Here is a 16,307-nt window from a genome sequence, read left to right as displayed (position 1 = left end):
CTCCACAGACCTGCCTGCACGAACTCCATTTCTCTCCCCCTCAAATTCTTCTTTGTTATGAATCACTTTCAGAAGCAATTAAACCATTACTGGATGTGCAAGGCAACCTGGGCACACCTTCTGGAAGGGACATCACTTGCCTGATGATTGCATTTTGATGCCACTTGGAATATGCTGAATACTAACAGCAGGTTCAGCTTCAGAAGTAAGCTGCTCTTTTCCTCTAGGTGATAGGGATGATATCACCAAATCTTGATCATCAACTTGTAGATCAGAAGCTGTTGCAAGGAACAGAGGAATAACATCCACAGTAGCCAAGCTAGTCTGCAAGAGAAATTTCTACCTTTTCCTTTTGCCCTCATAGGAATTTTTTTTTTTTTTTATTTGATTTTTTTTTGGTGGGAAGGGGGATATTTAGTGATGGCATCTAATGCTTGTTATATGTGTCTTTTTAGTCTTGAGAATTTCTTGTTGTTAACCATGTTCAACTGTCTTACTTTATGTATACCTTTCGAAAAAAACTGTTATGCTTTGTGTTTGCTTTGCTATTTTAATTCTGTTGTTATTAGTTGTATTCTTTGAAACGATGTGAATAGTCACCACTGTGATTCCTTTTGGAGTGAGTAGACATCCTTAAAATTCTAAAAAGAGGGTTCTTTCTTTTAGTTACTCTTCTTGGTTGTGGTCCTTATCTGTAAGGGCATTCTTTTCTTTATTCATTGTAGGTTCATGTGGGAGAGTATGGTGTACATTGGAATTTCTTTTTCACACTTGCAGCTGTATCCATTTTAACATTCATCATTAACATTCATCCCCAATATTGCGGTATTCTAGGTTCATTAATTCTAATAGGTATATCCCTAATTTGTTTAGTCTTTTTTATGCTTTTTAGTTGGTTTCTTTTTGAAAATTAACTGATATACTAATCTTCTTGCAGGATACCAAATATGTTTGATGTCTGGGTTAAATGAGTATCTCATTTCTTATGAAAGGGCAATGAACATCATTAGCCAAAATAAGGAGGGAATTTTTAGTATATTTGGTAAGGACAATGTAAAGATCCTCCTTAGTCTTCTTGATTGAAATCCTGTTTTGTTTAGGTTTCTAAGCTGGGGTTAAATTGTTCAATCTTTTTTCTTTTTCGGTTTTACCTATACAGCTGTTTTCTCTAAACCAGTCCTTAGATTTTCTAGCTGCTTCATTTATAAAATATATAGTACATTCTAAACCTTTCTTTGGGGGTGAGGTTGAGTGCTTGGTGGAAAGGGTGGAGGGGTGGGTAGGGTTGTTTCTGTCTTGTATACTTAGTTGATTCTTGAGAATGCTGAATGACAGGCTTTCCTTTTCCCAGGAATACATGCCTTGTGTATTCCTTGTATTTCATTCTTTATGAATGAAATCTCTGATCAGTTACCACTTACTAATCCAAATAAAGGTTCTACACTCTTAGTTAAAACCTGCTAAAAAACTACCCAAATGTTGAGCCAACATGTACTTGTACATACATACATACAAGGGGGGGGGATTAGTTAGAAAGCTGGTGGCGGATCTAGCATCTGCTTTTGGAAGGACCCATGCTTGATGGTCAACTATTGATGGAACTTTTCAAACTTTATTCATGGCAGCTTATAGCAAGAATGAACTGGTCAATAAATGCTATGAATTTAAAACAGTACAATGGTTTGGGATCCGCAAGTTAGAACAAGTCTCAATGACTGAAGGTAGAATCTATGGCAATGTTGCTGCAGAAAATTCAAACAATAACACTTCTGGGTCTAGCGGATAGAAGGGTTGGGAAGTGGGGGCATTCAGGCTCATCCAATTTGGTCCTTTTGTAAGACAATGCACAGACTGGCATCAATAGTGTTATGGGAAATGGCTCTAAGAACGTTTGGGTGGAGTTGATTATTTCCTGTCACAGTTGAGAACTTTCTTAAAGGCTGGTACCTACAAGGCATAAGTTAGAAAGGAAAAGCAATTGGTTGAAATTAGTAGAAGATCAAGACTGTAATCAGTCTTGAATCCTAATAGGTTTTAGGTTTGCAAAACAGAAGAAAAAGAGGGAGAAAGAAGAGAGAGAATAGAAGAGAAACAAGAGAACACAAGTTGTTGAAAGGAGGGACAGATTCTTACTGATCTGCCGCTGCCACTCTCTTAATATTTATAGGTTATGTTTAGTACATAATGGAAAGGACACATCTGCCCTTGGTACTTACATAATAAATAAAGTAAATAAAAGCTGAAATAAATAACAACTGAATTAACAAACTGACTCAAACTGACACTACTATAACTGAAACAAATAGCTACACTGCTGTCCTACGAACACAGTGGGGACCATTGCAGTAGGGCCCACATCAGTGTTCTCTACACTCCCCCTCAAGTTGGGAGTAGATATCTATCATACCCAACTTGGATAGGTCTGTCTCTAACTTCTTCCTTGGTACAGCCTTGGTGGGGATATCCGCGAGCTGCATATTAGATGCGATGCACGGAAGACACACTTCTTGTGATGTGACCCTTTCTCGCACAAAATGTCGATCAACTTCGATATGTTTAGTTCTGTCATGCTGCACTGGGTTGTGGGCTATATTAATAGCTGCCTGATTATCACAATACAGCATTAAGGGCTTTTCATAGTCAATACCCAACTCTTCAAGTAGTGACCTTAGCCATAAGATTTCAGCCACTCCATTAGCCATTGACCTGTATTCCGCTTCAGCACTGGAGCAGGAAGCAACACTCTGCTTCTTACTCCTCCAAGAGACAAGGTTACCTCTCACCAGGGCACAATATCCAGAGGTAGACCTTCTGTCATCAACACTTCCAACCCAATCGGCATCTGTATAGACTTCCACCCTCATGTGATTATTGTTCTTGAGCAATATACCTCTACCCGGGCATCTCTTCAAGTATGCTAATATTCTCTCTGCCGCAAGAAGATGAGAAGTTCTAGGGGAGTGCATGTATTGGCTAACAACACTAACTGCATAGCTGATATCTGACCGAGTGAGGCAGAGATATAGAAGCTTTCCAACCAACCATTGGAACATAACTTTGTCTTCAAGAGGATCTCCACCATCTGCACTAATCTTGTAATTTTGTTCGATGGGTATATCAGTCGGCTTAACACCCAACTTTCCAGTTTCCGCCAACAAATCTAGAACATATTTTCTCTAAGAGATAAAAATCCCCTGCTTGGATCTAGCAACCTCAATACCCAAAAAGTACCGTAGTGCATCAAGATCTTTCACCTCAAACTCTTGATGAAGGAGCTGTTTGAGGGACTCAATCTCATGACTGTCATTTCCTGTCACCACGATATCATCAACATATACTGCTAGTAGTGTCAGAGAGGACTCCACCCTCTTGATGAATAGTGTATGATCTGACTGGGCCTGTACATAACCAAACCTTCCAAGGGCTAATCTGAACCTATCAAACCAGGCTCTAGGTGACTGCTTCAAACCATACAATGCCTTGTTCAGTCGGAAAACCTTCTTACCTGTCTCTGTATCATAGAATCCAGGAGGCAACTGCATGTAAACCTCTTCTTGTAAGTCTCCATTCAGAAAGACATTTTTAACATCCATCTGAAACAAGGGCCAAGAATGATTTGTTGCAAGGGATAACAAAACTCGAATGGTGGTCATCTTGGCTACTGGGGCAAAGGTCTCCAAGTAGTCTATACCATAAGTCTGAGTGAAACCCTTTGCAACCAGTCGGGCTTTGTACCTTTCAATAGAGCCATCAGCATTATGCTTCACAGTGAACACCCATCTGCATCCCACCGGTTTCTTTCCTTTTGGTGGGTCAACTAGTGCCCAAGTATTATTCTTCAACAAGGCATCCATTTTGACTTGCATTGCATCTTTCCATTCTGGAACTGATAAGGCTTCTTGCACTGTTCTTGGAATAGGGACATCGGCAATGGAAGTGAGATAGGACCGGTAAGATGGTGATAGACGATCATAGGATAAGAACTGTGAGATGCTGTGAGCTGTAGAAGTGGTGCAATGTTGTTTCCCTTTGTGAATGGCAATAGGGAGATCAAGGTCATCCATAGGAGGGGAAGTGGCAACAGTGAGAGGTATCTCAGTTGGCTCTGGATCTGGAGCCGCAGAAGGAACTGGAGCTGGCCGGGACTGCCGAAGACTAGGATCAACCTGCCTGCATCGCCTGTGATAGACTCTCAACTCCGGCTCCCTCTGACCACCCTCACCACTACAACCTTCATTATCCAGTGGAATAGGTAAAGGAACAACTCCACTTCTACCAGCCCCACTTCCACTCTCACTACTCTCCCCCTGAGGAGAAACCCTAGGATAATAGGGTGTCTCCTCAAAGAAGGTGACATCCATGGAGACAAACCGTTTCCCTGAAACCGGATCATAGCAGCAATAACCCTTTTGAGTTTGTGCATAACCAAGGAAAATGCATTTGGAGGCCTTAGGTTCAAACTTGGAATGATGAGGCCCGAGAAGCTGAACGAAACAAGTACAACCAATGGTTTTAAGGGGAACAATGAACAACTCCTCGTCTGGGTATAGAAGGGAAAAGGGGGTTCTCATATCAAGGACCCGGGAAGGAACTCGATTAATGAGACAAACTGCCGTGAGGATAGCATCACCCCAGAAGCGAATAGGTACATTGGAGGTAAACATAATGCTTCTGGCCACCTCCAAGATATGCCTATTCTTCCTTTCAGCAACGCCGTTCTGCTGTGGTGTATAAGGGCAAGTGTTCTGGTGAATAACTCCATGGCTAAGAAGGTAGGAGGTCAATGGTTGAACAAAGTATTCCTTTGCATTATCAGATCTAAGGACTTTGATTTTGGTCCCAAACTGAGTGAGAATCATCTGATGGAAGTTTTGGGTCAGAGCAGGAACCTCATCCCGAGAACGCATAAGATAGACCCAAGAAAATCGGGTATGGTCATCAACAAACAGTAGAAAATATCTGTACCCACCCATAGAAGAGATATGATATGGCCCCCAAACATCAGTATGCACAATATCAAAAGAGGAATTACTCCTTTTATTACTTAAAGAATAAGAGGTTCTACAATGTTTGGCAAGCTCACAACTCTCACACCTCAACTTTGATAACTCAACAGACTCAAATAAAGCAGGAAACAGACTCTTCAAAGACTTAAAAGACAAATGACCTAATCGGTTATGCCAAAGCATAACCGAACTCACAGACTGGGAAACAAAAGACTTCTTATCCACTGACTCCTCCTGACGAGAACTCTCTCCAAGCAGATAGATCCCGTTCGTCTCACGGCCAGTCCCAATCACCTTCCTTGTCTCCAAATCCTAAAAAACACATCGGTCAGGGAAAAAGGTTACTGAACAGTTCATGTGTTTGGTAATACTACTAACTGAAAGCAGGTTAGTATCAAGCTTAGGAACATGCAAGACAGAAGATAAAGAGATAGTATCCGATAGCTTGATGTCCCCCTTGCCCGAAATGGGAACAAGAGAGCCATCAGCAATGGATACTCTATCTTGGCCAGAGGACAAGTGATAAGAAGTGAACAAAGATGGCAAGCTAGTCATATGGTTAGATGCACCTGAATCTATTACCCAGTAGTGATCAGTATTACCTGGAGCTGAAGCATGGTAAGCTGAGGCTCGAGTACCTGAATGTGCAAATGTAGATGTGGCAGGAGCTGATGTTGACTGAGATGGTTGAGTTGAACTCCCAACTTCCTTTTCCAGCTGTATGAGGGCAGCCCGGATAGCAGCTAAACTCTAGGGATGTGCCTGATGAGGATGTTGAATCAGTGTTCACTGCCATATGTGCATTACCCTTCTTATTTCTTAGTTTTGCTGGGACCAAGTGAAGATGTAGCTTCCAACAAGTATCTTTTGTGTGCTTGGGTTTCTTGCAATGTTCACATACCAGATCCCGTTTATCTTCCTTCTTCCGGTCCCTTTCTGAGTCATCCCTTGGCTTGGGTTTAATAGCTGTCAAGGCTGGGAAAGAGGGTTGAGGCTGCATCATGACTTTCCTCCTGGTCTCTTCACTATGCACCAAGGAGTATGCTTGAGAGAGGGTCACACTATCTCTTGTCAATATCTGTTGTCGCACAATGTCATATTCTGAATTCAAACCAGCCAGAAACTCAAATACCCTATTCGTCTCGACTTACTTTCTGTGAGTCTGTGCATCTTTGGGACTCTCCCACTCAAGGGTCTCTAGATGGTCAATTTCATGCCACAAGGATTTCAAGGTAGAGAAGTAGACAGAAAGTGACTTCTCTCCTTGTTTAAGGCTGTTCACCTCACACTTCAATTCATAGGCTCTGGCAACATTAAGGGGTTGTGAATAGGTTTATTTCACAACATCCCATATCTCTTTGGCTGTCTTTGCCCACAAATAATTTTGGCTGATATGTGGCTGCATAGAATTACACAGCCATGCCATAACCAAATATTTCTCTTGAACCCACTTGGTGTATGTTGGGTTCTCCTTGGAAGGTTCTTTCACATCTCCCAAGAGGTAACCCGGTTTTCCCCTTCCTCCAATAGCCATCATGGCTGATTGCGCCCACTCCAAATAATTTGACCCATCAAATCTCATAGTTGTAATCTGAAACCCGGTTTCAGATACACTACCATAACTGTGGTTTCCAAAACTACTTTCTCCCTGTTGCGAGAGCAAAATTAGGGTTTCAACTGTAGGTCTGAAGTAAGTGCTCAGCTGCACTCTCCAAGTAGTCCGCACAAGTAGGACTTGTCGTAGGGCAATATGAAACCCTAAAAACTAATCACCTTTGAAGAGGGGGGTCGGCCCAATAGTCAAACCCTAGAAACAAACTTAAACACAGTTCGGCAAGCCAAACCCTAGAACAAACTTGAACACAGTTCGACCCCTCTTTCTAGATAGGTCCAACCTATCTCGACTGATTGCAGTCTCTGAAACTCAGTAAAAAAAAACTTATGTACTTTGGTTTACTGTCTTCTAGGGTTACCTGAACCCTAATCTTTGCTGCCTCTTCCTGATTACCAACTCTCTGCAAGCCGCGGCAAGTCTTCAACTGCTGCGAACCTCTCCTGGTAATCTCTAAGATTCAGCCACCGAAAAACTTCTTCAAACCTTCCAGCCCTAGCTAGTCCTCATGTGGTCGGCTGGACTAGACACACATGAGAAGCCCTAGATAGGCTCTGATACCAAGTAGAAGATCAAGACTGTAATCAGTCTTGAATCCTAATAGGTTTTAGGTTTGCAAAACAAAAGAAAAAGAGGGAGAAAGGAGAGAGAGAATAGAAGAGAAACAAGAGAACACAAGTTGTTGAAAGGAGGGACAGATTCTTACTGATCTGCCGCCGCCACTCTCTTAATATTTATAGGTTATGTTTAGTACATAATGGAAAGGACACATCTGCCCTTGGTACTTACATAATAAATAAAGTAAATAAAAGCTGAAATAAATAACAACTGAATTAACAAACTGACTCAAACTGACACTACTATAACTGAAACAAATAACTACACTGCTGTCCTACAAACACAGTGGGGACCACTGCAGTGGGGCCCACATCAGTGTTCTCTACAAAATTACTTGTCAAAAAAAAAAAAATTGGTTGAAACCCTTTGCAATTTTTTGGTGCATTTAGGCTGAGACAAATACCTTTATTTGTGACAACAGATCATGCTTGGATCAAATTCTTTGCGATAGAGTCAAAGGAACAGTGTATTTGTGGCTCGTGATAGGCAAGACTTTCAGGAGAGTTCCTTAGGCCTCATTTGGGAAGAGTGCAAATACAAGGTTTACAAATACTGAATATAAGGGTTTTGCACTTAACATATTTGTATTTGCACTCTTCCCAACTGAGCATTGTATTTTGTTTTTCGAACAGAATGCATTGTCAATGTCACACTAACATACTGAACTACACTTTTTGTCAAGGTTCTAAATATCGATACAGGCTGATACGTCCAAACCGGCCTATCGGCCTGTATCAAACTGCACCTTTACTATTTTTTTTTAGTTTTTTTTTTTCAAACTGGTTCAGGGGGGTCGGTTTAAGGCCCACCTACCCCCTGAACCAGGTCAGACCCTGAAACACCCACTTTAGGGGCGTATCAGGGGTTCACCGATACGATACGTATTGGCTGATATGCCTCAATACGTTTCGATATTTAGAACCTTGTTTTTTGTATATTATCATTGTACAGTTCCCTGGCATACATGGGTGCTGATGTGCTTTCATCTATATCAGTACAATGGTGCATTACATTTCAAAAAAAAAAAAGGAAGAAAACATCACTGTGTTCAGTTTGGTTATAATGAAGATGGAAAATCTTCCCTTTGTTGATGAATCTGGAAGATGATTGTATTTATGTCAAAGGCTAGGTTCTTTTAGGGAAATCAGCAGAAAACTTCCTATAAGGTGTTAGCATGAGCAATCCAACCGTTTTGAAAGTAAAAGCCAACAGACAAGGCTTTCATTCAATAATAAAAAAGGTTGGCTCACTATGCTTTGAGAAGACCTGTCAATAAGGGGATGGTATACATATATATATTTTTTTAAATTAGATGCGTTTGAGATAATGAATTTGTAATTCATTTCATAAAACTATGTTGAAGTTTCTACTCTGGTGCTAGGTGATTATTTTCTAAGAATTCATCAATGCTCTTTGGTAGGATATTGGGGTTTGTATCTTCTTGGTGTCCAATTGGGAAACTATCTTTTCTTTGGGAACGATTTCACTGGGAAGATGAGAAACAGTCAATGGACACGGACAAGAATCTGGATTCTATCTGTTATCTTTTGGTATCCTTTCTGGTGGAACTTTAAACATAAGTGATTCAATTCAACATTATGTCCTTTGGAACTGAGAATGACTGTTTATATCCTGTTTATTTGCAATTCTGTTGTAGGCTATCAACTATCATCCTAGACAAGCACATTGAAGGAGTTTCTCGTAGAATGGTAATTGATAAACACTCTTATTAAAATTGTAACCATAGCTGTTACCATCAAATAATTGCCACTCTTTGGAACTTTGGTGCAGTGCAACCTGACATATGTTACGTTTGTATTGGCACAAAACTTTCAGGTAATTCTCATTTTTTCTTCCACTAAAGTAAATAGTAATGGAAATTCACTAAAATAGTTTTCTTATTATTAATAGAAAGTCACTACATATTTACTGTAAATCAAAACTACTGAGTTTTGGGCTGATATAACATGTTTTTTATTTACATAGCATAGCTAGGGAGTTAGTGGGCCTTAGGCCCATTAGTTTATGTTTTAAGTTAAAGAGTTTTTTTAAGTTCTCACAAGTAGCTGACTTACTAAGGGCATACTTGTCTTTGTACTCTCTTTTATTTATGAGTATATAATCTAATGAAAGGGGCGGCCAGACCTAATTTTGAGCTTCTCCCATTCTCTTCTCTCTCTCTTCTCTCTCTTTCTCAGCAAACCTTTTCGTCTCTTTCTTTTTCTTCTTTCTCTTACAGTTTTTATATCAAAACGGGTTGTCCAAACTTTTCTACTTGGTATCAGAGCAAGTTTAAAGATTTCTTGAGCTGCTCCGTCGTGCAGCCCTAGATTGGCCGACTGCATGATAAGGTAAAGGGTTGATCAAAGACTTCAGGTAAGTCCAGTTTTTTGGATTTTTTGGTGGAATTGCAATCCCTTGTAGCTGGTTTAGGGTTTTACACCAAAATCAAGAAGAACTGGAGAAAGGGGGAGAATCCTGTTTTACACCAAAATCGGCTAGGGTTTTGGGCAGAAACAGTACAACATCACTTCGTGGCAGTTTCCGGTCAGAATACAACTCTCTAAACCCTCTACCAACTAGGCAAAAAGGTCATCTGAACTGTAGAGAACCTCTCTCTCCATACACTTTCTTAATCGGAGGGTGTATGGAAAAAAGATAAAAAGAAAAAGAAGAAAAAAGAAACCTGCTCTGATACCAAATGTAAAGTCTCGTAAAACTGATATAAACTTGGTAAAATTTAGAGAGAATGAAGAAAGAAAAATAGAGAACAACAGCACAAAGGAAGATGGAGAAAAGAAGAGGAGGATGAAGAAGAGCTCAAATATCTCTTCCCCCCTCCCTTCTCTAATCCTTTTGTTAAACTTCAATCTTAGGTTAATTACAAGTATGCTCTTAAGTGGGCGGCCAGCTAGGCAGTAACATAAAGAGAACAAGAAAAAGAAATAACAGCTCATAAAGATAGGCTCAGTAGCTAACAAATAAATAAATAACATATTACAGGAAAAGATACTAGGGCCCATTCGACCCAGTCTCTCTACAGTTTGTAAGAGGCAACATGGTCTCATGGAAGAGTTAAAAACAATTAGTTGTGGCTAGGTCAAGTGTAGATTTATGGCTCATGGTGTCTCAAAACTTCTTTGGATCAGGTTTTTGTTAAGTGAGCTTGGAATTGTTGTTGAGGAACCTATAATGTTGTATTGTGATAATCAAGCTACAATCAACATTACCTATAATCCAGTTTAGCATGTTAGGGTGAAGCATATCGTGGTTGATAGAGACTTCATAAAGGAGATGGTTACATTAGGAAAAGTTTGCTTACAATATGTTTTTTGACTAATTATAGTTGGTTGTCTTTACCAGGGGAGTTACAAAGAGTAAGCTTGAACATGAACTATGCAAGTTGGGAATGTGTAATATTTACTCTCAAATCGAGGGGGAGTGTTGAGGAATTACAATTATTTGTTTATTTTATTTAAGTAGAAGATCAAGACTTTAATCAGTCTTGAATCCTAATAGGTTTTAGGTTTACAAAACAGAAGAAAAGTGAGAGAAGGGAGAAGTAATAGAAGAGAAACAGGAGAACACAAGGGGTTGAAAGGAGGGACAGATTCTAACTGATCTGCTGCCGCCACTCTCTTTTTATTTATAGGTTATGTTCAGTACATAATGGAAAGGACAGATCTGTCCTTAGTACTTACATGATAAATAAAGTAAATAAAAACTGAAATAAATAACAACTGAATTAACAAACTGACCCAAACTGATACTACTATAACTGAAACAAATAACTACACATGCTGTCCTACGAACACAGTGGGGATCACTTCTGTGGGGCCCATATCAGTGTTCTCTACAATTTATTTGGCATTGTTGGGCCGAAGGCCCATTAGTTTAGGAATTCTTTAATTTGCTGATTTTTAAGTTGTTGACAGTAGCCGACTTATTAAGGGTATATTGGACATTGTATATATCTTTATTTCTTAAGTATAAAAGCTAACGGAGACGGCTTCCATACATTATTGGTTTCTTTCATCTTTCTCTTCTTGTTCTCTTACAAATCTCTCTTCTATCTTTTCTTTCTCTACTATTTTTATTTCTACTGTTTTCTATACTCTTAGTATGTACAGGTATCTGGGTATTGGAAGCCAACATGTGAGGAGACTAATAAAACAACATTATACGAACCATAAAATGTTAAAAATAATAAAACATCATTATATGTATTGTCTAATTGGTTATTTTTTCATTAATGCCCTCCAAGATGTTTGCGGCTTGACAGGGATTCACCACCTCTTTTAGAGTTTATGCTCTCACCCGTTTTTATTGTTTTCCTGTTATAATGTGCCTTTAGTTGTAGTTTTTGATGATCATTAATTGATTTTCTTTCTATTTTTCTTCTTTTCTCTTTTAACCAAAAATGGATCTTAGAGTTCAGATATAGAAATGGACAGTACTAGTAGTATAAGGTATAATTCTTTGGATCAAACCGGATTTTTGGTACTCATAAAATTTCATAATCGTCCAGGTACTAGCAATTCTAATGCTTTCAGATTTTATCCCTGGTGAACACACTTCAATACTGGAAGAAGCATACAACCGGAATTTACTGGGAACATTTCTTTTGGTATCTCCTTTTACTTTCTTATGAAAAAGCTTTTCTTTTTCCTCTGTATCCCTTTCTCTTTATCTATGTATCTATATGTAGATCTTTCTATCTATCTATACCTGCATCAGGTTGAAGTTTATCTCATTTTCCCTGCAGGCGAATGTGCTCACTGGGTTGATAAATTTATATGTGGATACCATCTCAGAATCAACATTTGCAGCCTTTTCTATCTTAGTTGGCTATTCCATTGTTTTATCTGCTCTCATTGGGATTGCAGATTTCTCTGGAATCAAGTTAAAGTTTTGGTGAATTCAATTGGTAGAGTTCGTTTCTATAGTCAAGTTCACGATTTAGTACCAAGAAAGAAAGTTCACAATTTAGTACCAAGAAAGAAAGTTCACGATTGCCAGCCAATTAGATTGATTGTTGTGTTACATGTGTATAATAATCTAACTTCATGAATCTACCCATTGCAAATTAGAGAGCGAATGCTTAACATGGATTGGCATGAATAGAACTTAGGCCAACCTGAATTTTGGTACATTATATGATATTTCACAAGATGTACTACGACCAAATATTCTAGCCAAGTTCCCTTTTCTAATATGCTTTATTATTATTTCACAAAGTAATCCAAGTTGGCCCAACTGAGTCCATTGTTTACGTTTGGAATGGATTTCAGCACGGCAAATGTGTTTCAAGTATTCCAACTGAACTGTCATTTGCTTGTCCTGTAATAATCCTTGTTAAAGCTGGCTGGTGAAAGTGCCCCCAATCACTTGCAACAGAACATGTAAAGGTGGACCATGCAGCTTTGCACAATTGAAGCAACTTCTTATGGATGTGACATCTATGAGGTTGTGTGGATAAATTTTCCTTGATCCCGTTTTGATGCAAGCCAGATCCGATGGGTTAACCATATTGGTGAGAGTTGCAGCAGTCCCCCTATTTGGGTTACAGGGCTGGCAATTTTGACCCAATCCATTTGACCCACTCACCTTGAAACCCACTCCAAACCCACCCATGCTAGTGGTGGGTCAATATGGGTCGAATGGCTCACCAGGGTCAGGGGAAAAAAGTTCAGGATGGTTTTGGGTTGAGGGTACCCATTAGGGTCAGGGTTAATTGGGTCGAGGGGTTCATCAATGGGGGTCTGTTTCAGGGTTTGAAAGTATCAAAGTAACTTCAAAGGTTTCTCCTTCTCAGACTCCGTGACAGTGAGGTTAGATGTTTGAAGGTTCATTCTCACACTCTCCAAAGATTCTTTGCTGCAACATCACTGAGCTTCAACATTGCTAAAACAAGCTTTTCACTGCGAACCAGCTTCAACATCACCGGTGTTCTCTCTTCTCTCTATTTAGGGTTTGTTCAAAACTTTAAATCGCCAAAACAAGCTTCAAGGTTTGTGGTTTCTTCAACATCTCCGGTGTTTCTTCCTCTTCTAGTTGTCAAAGTTGAATCTTATTTCCCATCCATCCATCTGCATCCATTCTGGAGCGTCACAGGAAGAAAAGTTAGGAACGTTTTTTTTTTGAACTTTGTATTTATGCCCAATGTTGTCAAAATCATATGATTTATGATACGGTTCACGATTTGAATCTTGAATGCCAAGGGTTTCGATTTACGATACGGTTTACAAAAATCATACAATTTTTGTTTGAATCCTATGATTTAATTCATAAATCTTACAGTTTATACGATTCAAATAAATTCAATTAAGAATTAGATCTCTATTTTGTTATGTTTTTATTTATATTTAGTTTTGTCAAGAGAGGTTTTTTTAAGCCATTACTAGAAAATGATTTATTTACGTTATTTAAGACTAGAAATTGAGTTTATTTTCCATCATATGTTGGTTAAAAAGCCATTATATGTGAATTTGTTTGGCTTTTAAGTCAAACTTGATTATATCATCTCGGGCTTCTATTATATAAGTGATAATTCTATTATTTTAGGTACATACCTACATATATATTATACATAGATTAGAAGTAGGATAAAGTCACTTTCATATATATATATATATATATATATATAGTTTTAAATATATCTATATTTATTTATTTTTGACAAATTTATAAATAATAGAAATAATCTTACGATTTATGATATGATTCACGGTTTGATTTGATTCAACTTTCTCTACGATTTATGATATGACTACGATTTTCAAAACATTGTTTATGGCATGCTCAACATTTGTGGTTTCTTCCTCATGTGCTTTAGCCATCTAAACATCAATCAATGTTGTATTCTATCCAAATATCAATCAATCTGCATCCATTCTGGAAGACTGGAACATCACAGGAAGAAAGGTGTTTCTTCCTCATTCACATCCATTCTGCAAAAAACAAGCACTATAGAACCATTAAAATATAAATTTGTTATGAAATACAAATTTCATTTGGCAGCAAAAAGTAAATTTTTTGTGTGTTTTCTAAAGTTATAAGTTCCTAGTTCAGGTTAACAAAACAAACAATCTGTTCAAAGGGGTTTGCAATCTTTGACACCAGAGATTGCAGAGGATGTGGAGGATTTTCAGGTAGCAGAATCCACAACTATTCATGGAATACATCCTTCAGGTAAACTTCATTTCTGTGCCTTTGGGTATTACATATTTGTGCCTTTATTAGTTTACTTATTTATTTGTTTTGAGAATGTAACTAAAAAGTATCATATGCTAAATTAAAAAAATGGAATCTGTACTGATGGGCAAATGTGGAATAATACATAGAAAATTTTATTGCTAGCCCAGCCTGAACTAGAGAATCAAGTAGGCTAAATTGTTTCTGAACAGGATGACCATCTTATTGATGGAAAAACAGAAAAGATATCCCTGCCGCTCTAGCTAGTCTTCTGTAATTAAATTTTAACTTTCATGGATTCTATCTGGTCTATTACTGTCAACAACCGAATTTTCCCAATTACATCAAGTTAATGCACAAATCTACTTGGACCCTTATCAATTATTTTGTTCAATTATGGGTTCTTGGGAGGGATAGACTGGATACAATCATCATCATCCAAGCCTTAACCCAAGTATATGGGGTTGGCTACATGAATCCTATTTCTTCATTCTGTTCTGTTAATGCCATATCCATTATTAAGACTGGAGATTTAATCACTATACCAAGCAATGACCCTTAATTAGCCTACAGATCATGTTTCTCATGCTCTATAAGAATAATTACCTTGTGACCTTTCATAGTTTCAACTTTTTTTTGACTGTTTCTACATTATAATTGTCCAATTATTAATAGCTTGTTAGGAAGCATTTGAAATAAAATGATAGTATTCAAGTATGACATGTAAGGTGAATCCATTCATTGCTGATAAAATATTGTAATTCAGTCATTTCTGGATTTCAATAAATGAACTCATTTACATTTTTAACAATCAGAAGTGAATCATTTTATTTATCTAGTGAACCTATTTCATACAAGAGAAATGTTGGTTAAAATGCTACATGAAACTAAAATGAAATTATTCTGCTTCACATGGTGTATGAGAAGGATATTCCTTATGTCTCTATATGATGCCCTGGATTTTCACTTTAACTAGGAAAGATTAGCATAATCATTAGAATGTAGCTTCTCTTTACATGACTGGTTTCTATGTCACTTGGATGAATCTTCTCCAAGGCTGGTTATTGCTTCCTATAGCTAAATTGGGATGTATGACTAGAAAAAGGACATATTGATATGATACTTGCTTCTTTACCAGTCTCATACATTGATCCTACTAAAACTCTAGGATTTTAGAGTTTTAAAGGTAGAAATTAATTTGGTAGTGGTGCATGGCCTTCTAAATTCAACTTCCTTTTTGCTATCACTACTAGAAAAATCACCTACATAGGCAACAAAAAATGCCTCTAAAAAGAAATAGAGACACTCAGGTGATTGCCTCTAAATGTCTAGCCTCTAAATGTTATAGAGGCACTTGACTTATAATTAGAGGCACATCTGATAAGTGCCTCCAAAAATAAGATATTGAGGCACATAATCTTGCCTCTAGAATACTGACGCTAAAAGCATTTTACAGAGACATGTATGAGTGTCACCAAATATACATTTTTAGGGGCATTTTAATTAAATTTGAGGCAAATTTATTTGCCTCTAAAAGTAATTTTTAAGAATCCTATTTAAGCTTTATAACAACACTTAAAACTGCCACTAAAGTATTATTTGGTCTTATTTAGAGGCACTTGTAACTGTCTCTAAAGATCATTTATTTGTGTTTTGAAAAGCTATTTTATTATATGCAAAGCTTATATAAACCTATATACAAACATTTAATTTGCTATCTAAAACAATTCATTCACATATCTATTAAAAGATAATCATTGTTTCTGAAAGGATGAGAGATCCATCCCATGGACGCCCAAAAATTGCGGAATAAGGGGGCGAATTTCAAAAATTTTTCTCTCCCTTCAATTGGGAATCACATTCCCTATTTAGAAAAT

The 16,307-nt window shown here is 37.9% G+C and overlaps 1 protein-coding gene across 3 annotated transcripts in view; it reads left to right on the top strand.

The window, feature by feature from the left end:
* LOC148880840 (transferases, transferring acyl groups) overlaps positions 1-12,435 on the top strand; it is a 63,992-nt gene extending 51,557 nt beyond the window's left edge. For 2 of the 3 annotated variants that reach the window (XM_088962899.1, XM_088962898.1), the window contains exons 10-16: positions 726-852; positions 938-1,042; positions 8,657-8,786; positions 8,894-8,945; positions 9,028-9,072; positions 11,765-11,863; positions 12,002-12,435. In XM_088962899.1, coding sequence (XP_088819025.1) covers positions 726-852; positions 938-1,042; positions 8,657-8,786; positions 8,894-8,945; positions 9,028-9,072; positions 11,765-11,863; positions 12,002-12,154 — 711 coding nt within the window. In that variant the 3' untranslated portion in view covers positions 12,155-12,435. The remainder of the gene's footprint in view (positions 1-725; positions 853-937; positions 1,043-8,656; positions 8,787-8,893; positions 8,946-9,027; positions 9,073-11,764; positions 11,864-12,001) is intronic. The other variant, XM_088962900.1, reaches the window with a different exon arrangement.
* The last annotated feature ends 3,872 nt before the right edge of the window (positions 12,436-16,307 follow it).

This window comes from Nelumbo lutea, chromosome 1 (genome assembly GCF_056320005.1).
Source record: "Nelumbo lutea isolate HS-2025 chromosome 1, American lotus-T2T, whole genome shotgun sequence".
In the NCBI taxonomy this organism is placed as follows: Eukaryota; Viridiplantae; Streptophyta; class Magnoliopsida; order Proteales; family Nelumbonaceae; genus Nelumbo; species Nelumbo lutea.
This window is presented reverse-complemented; position numbering and strand designations above follow the sequence as displayed.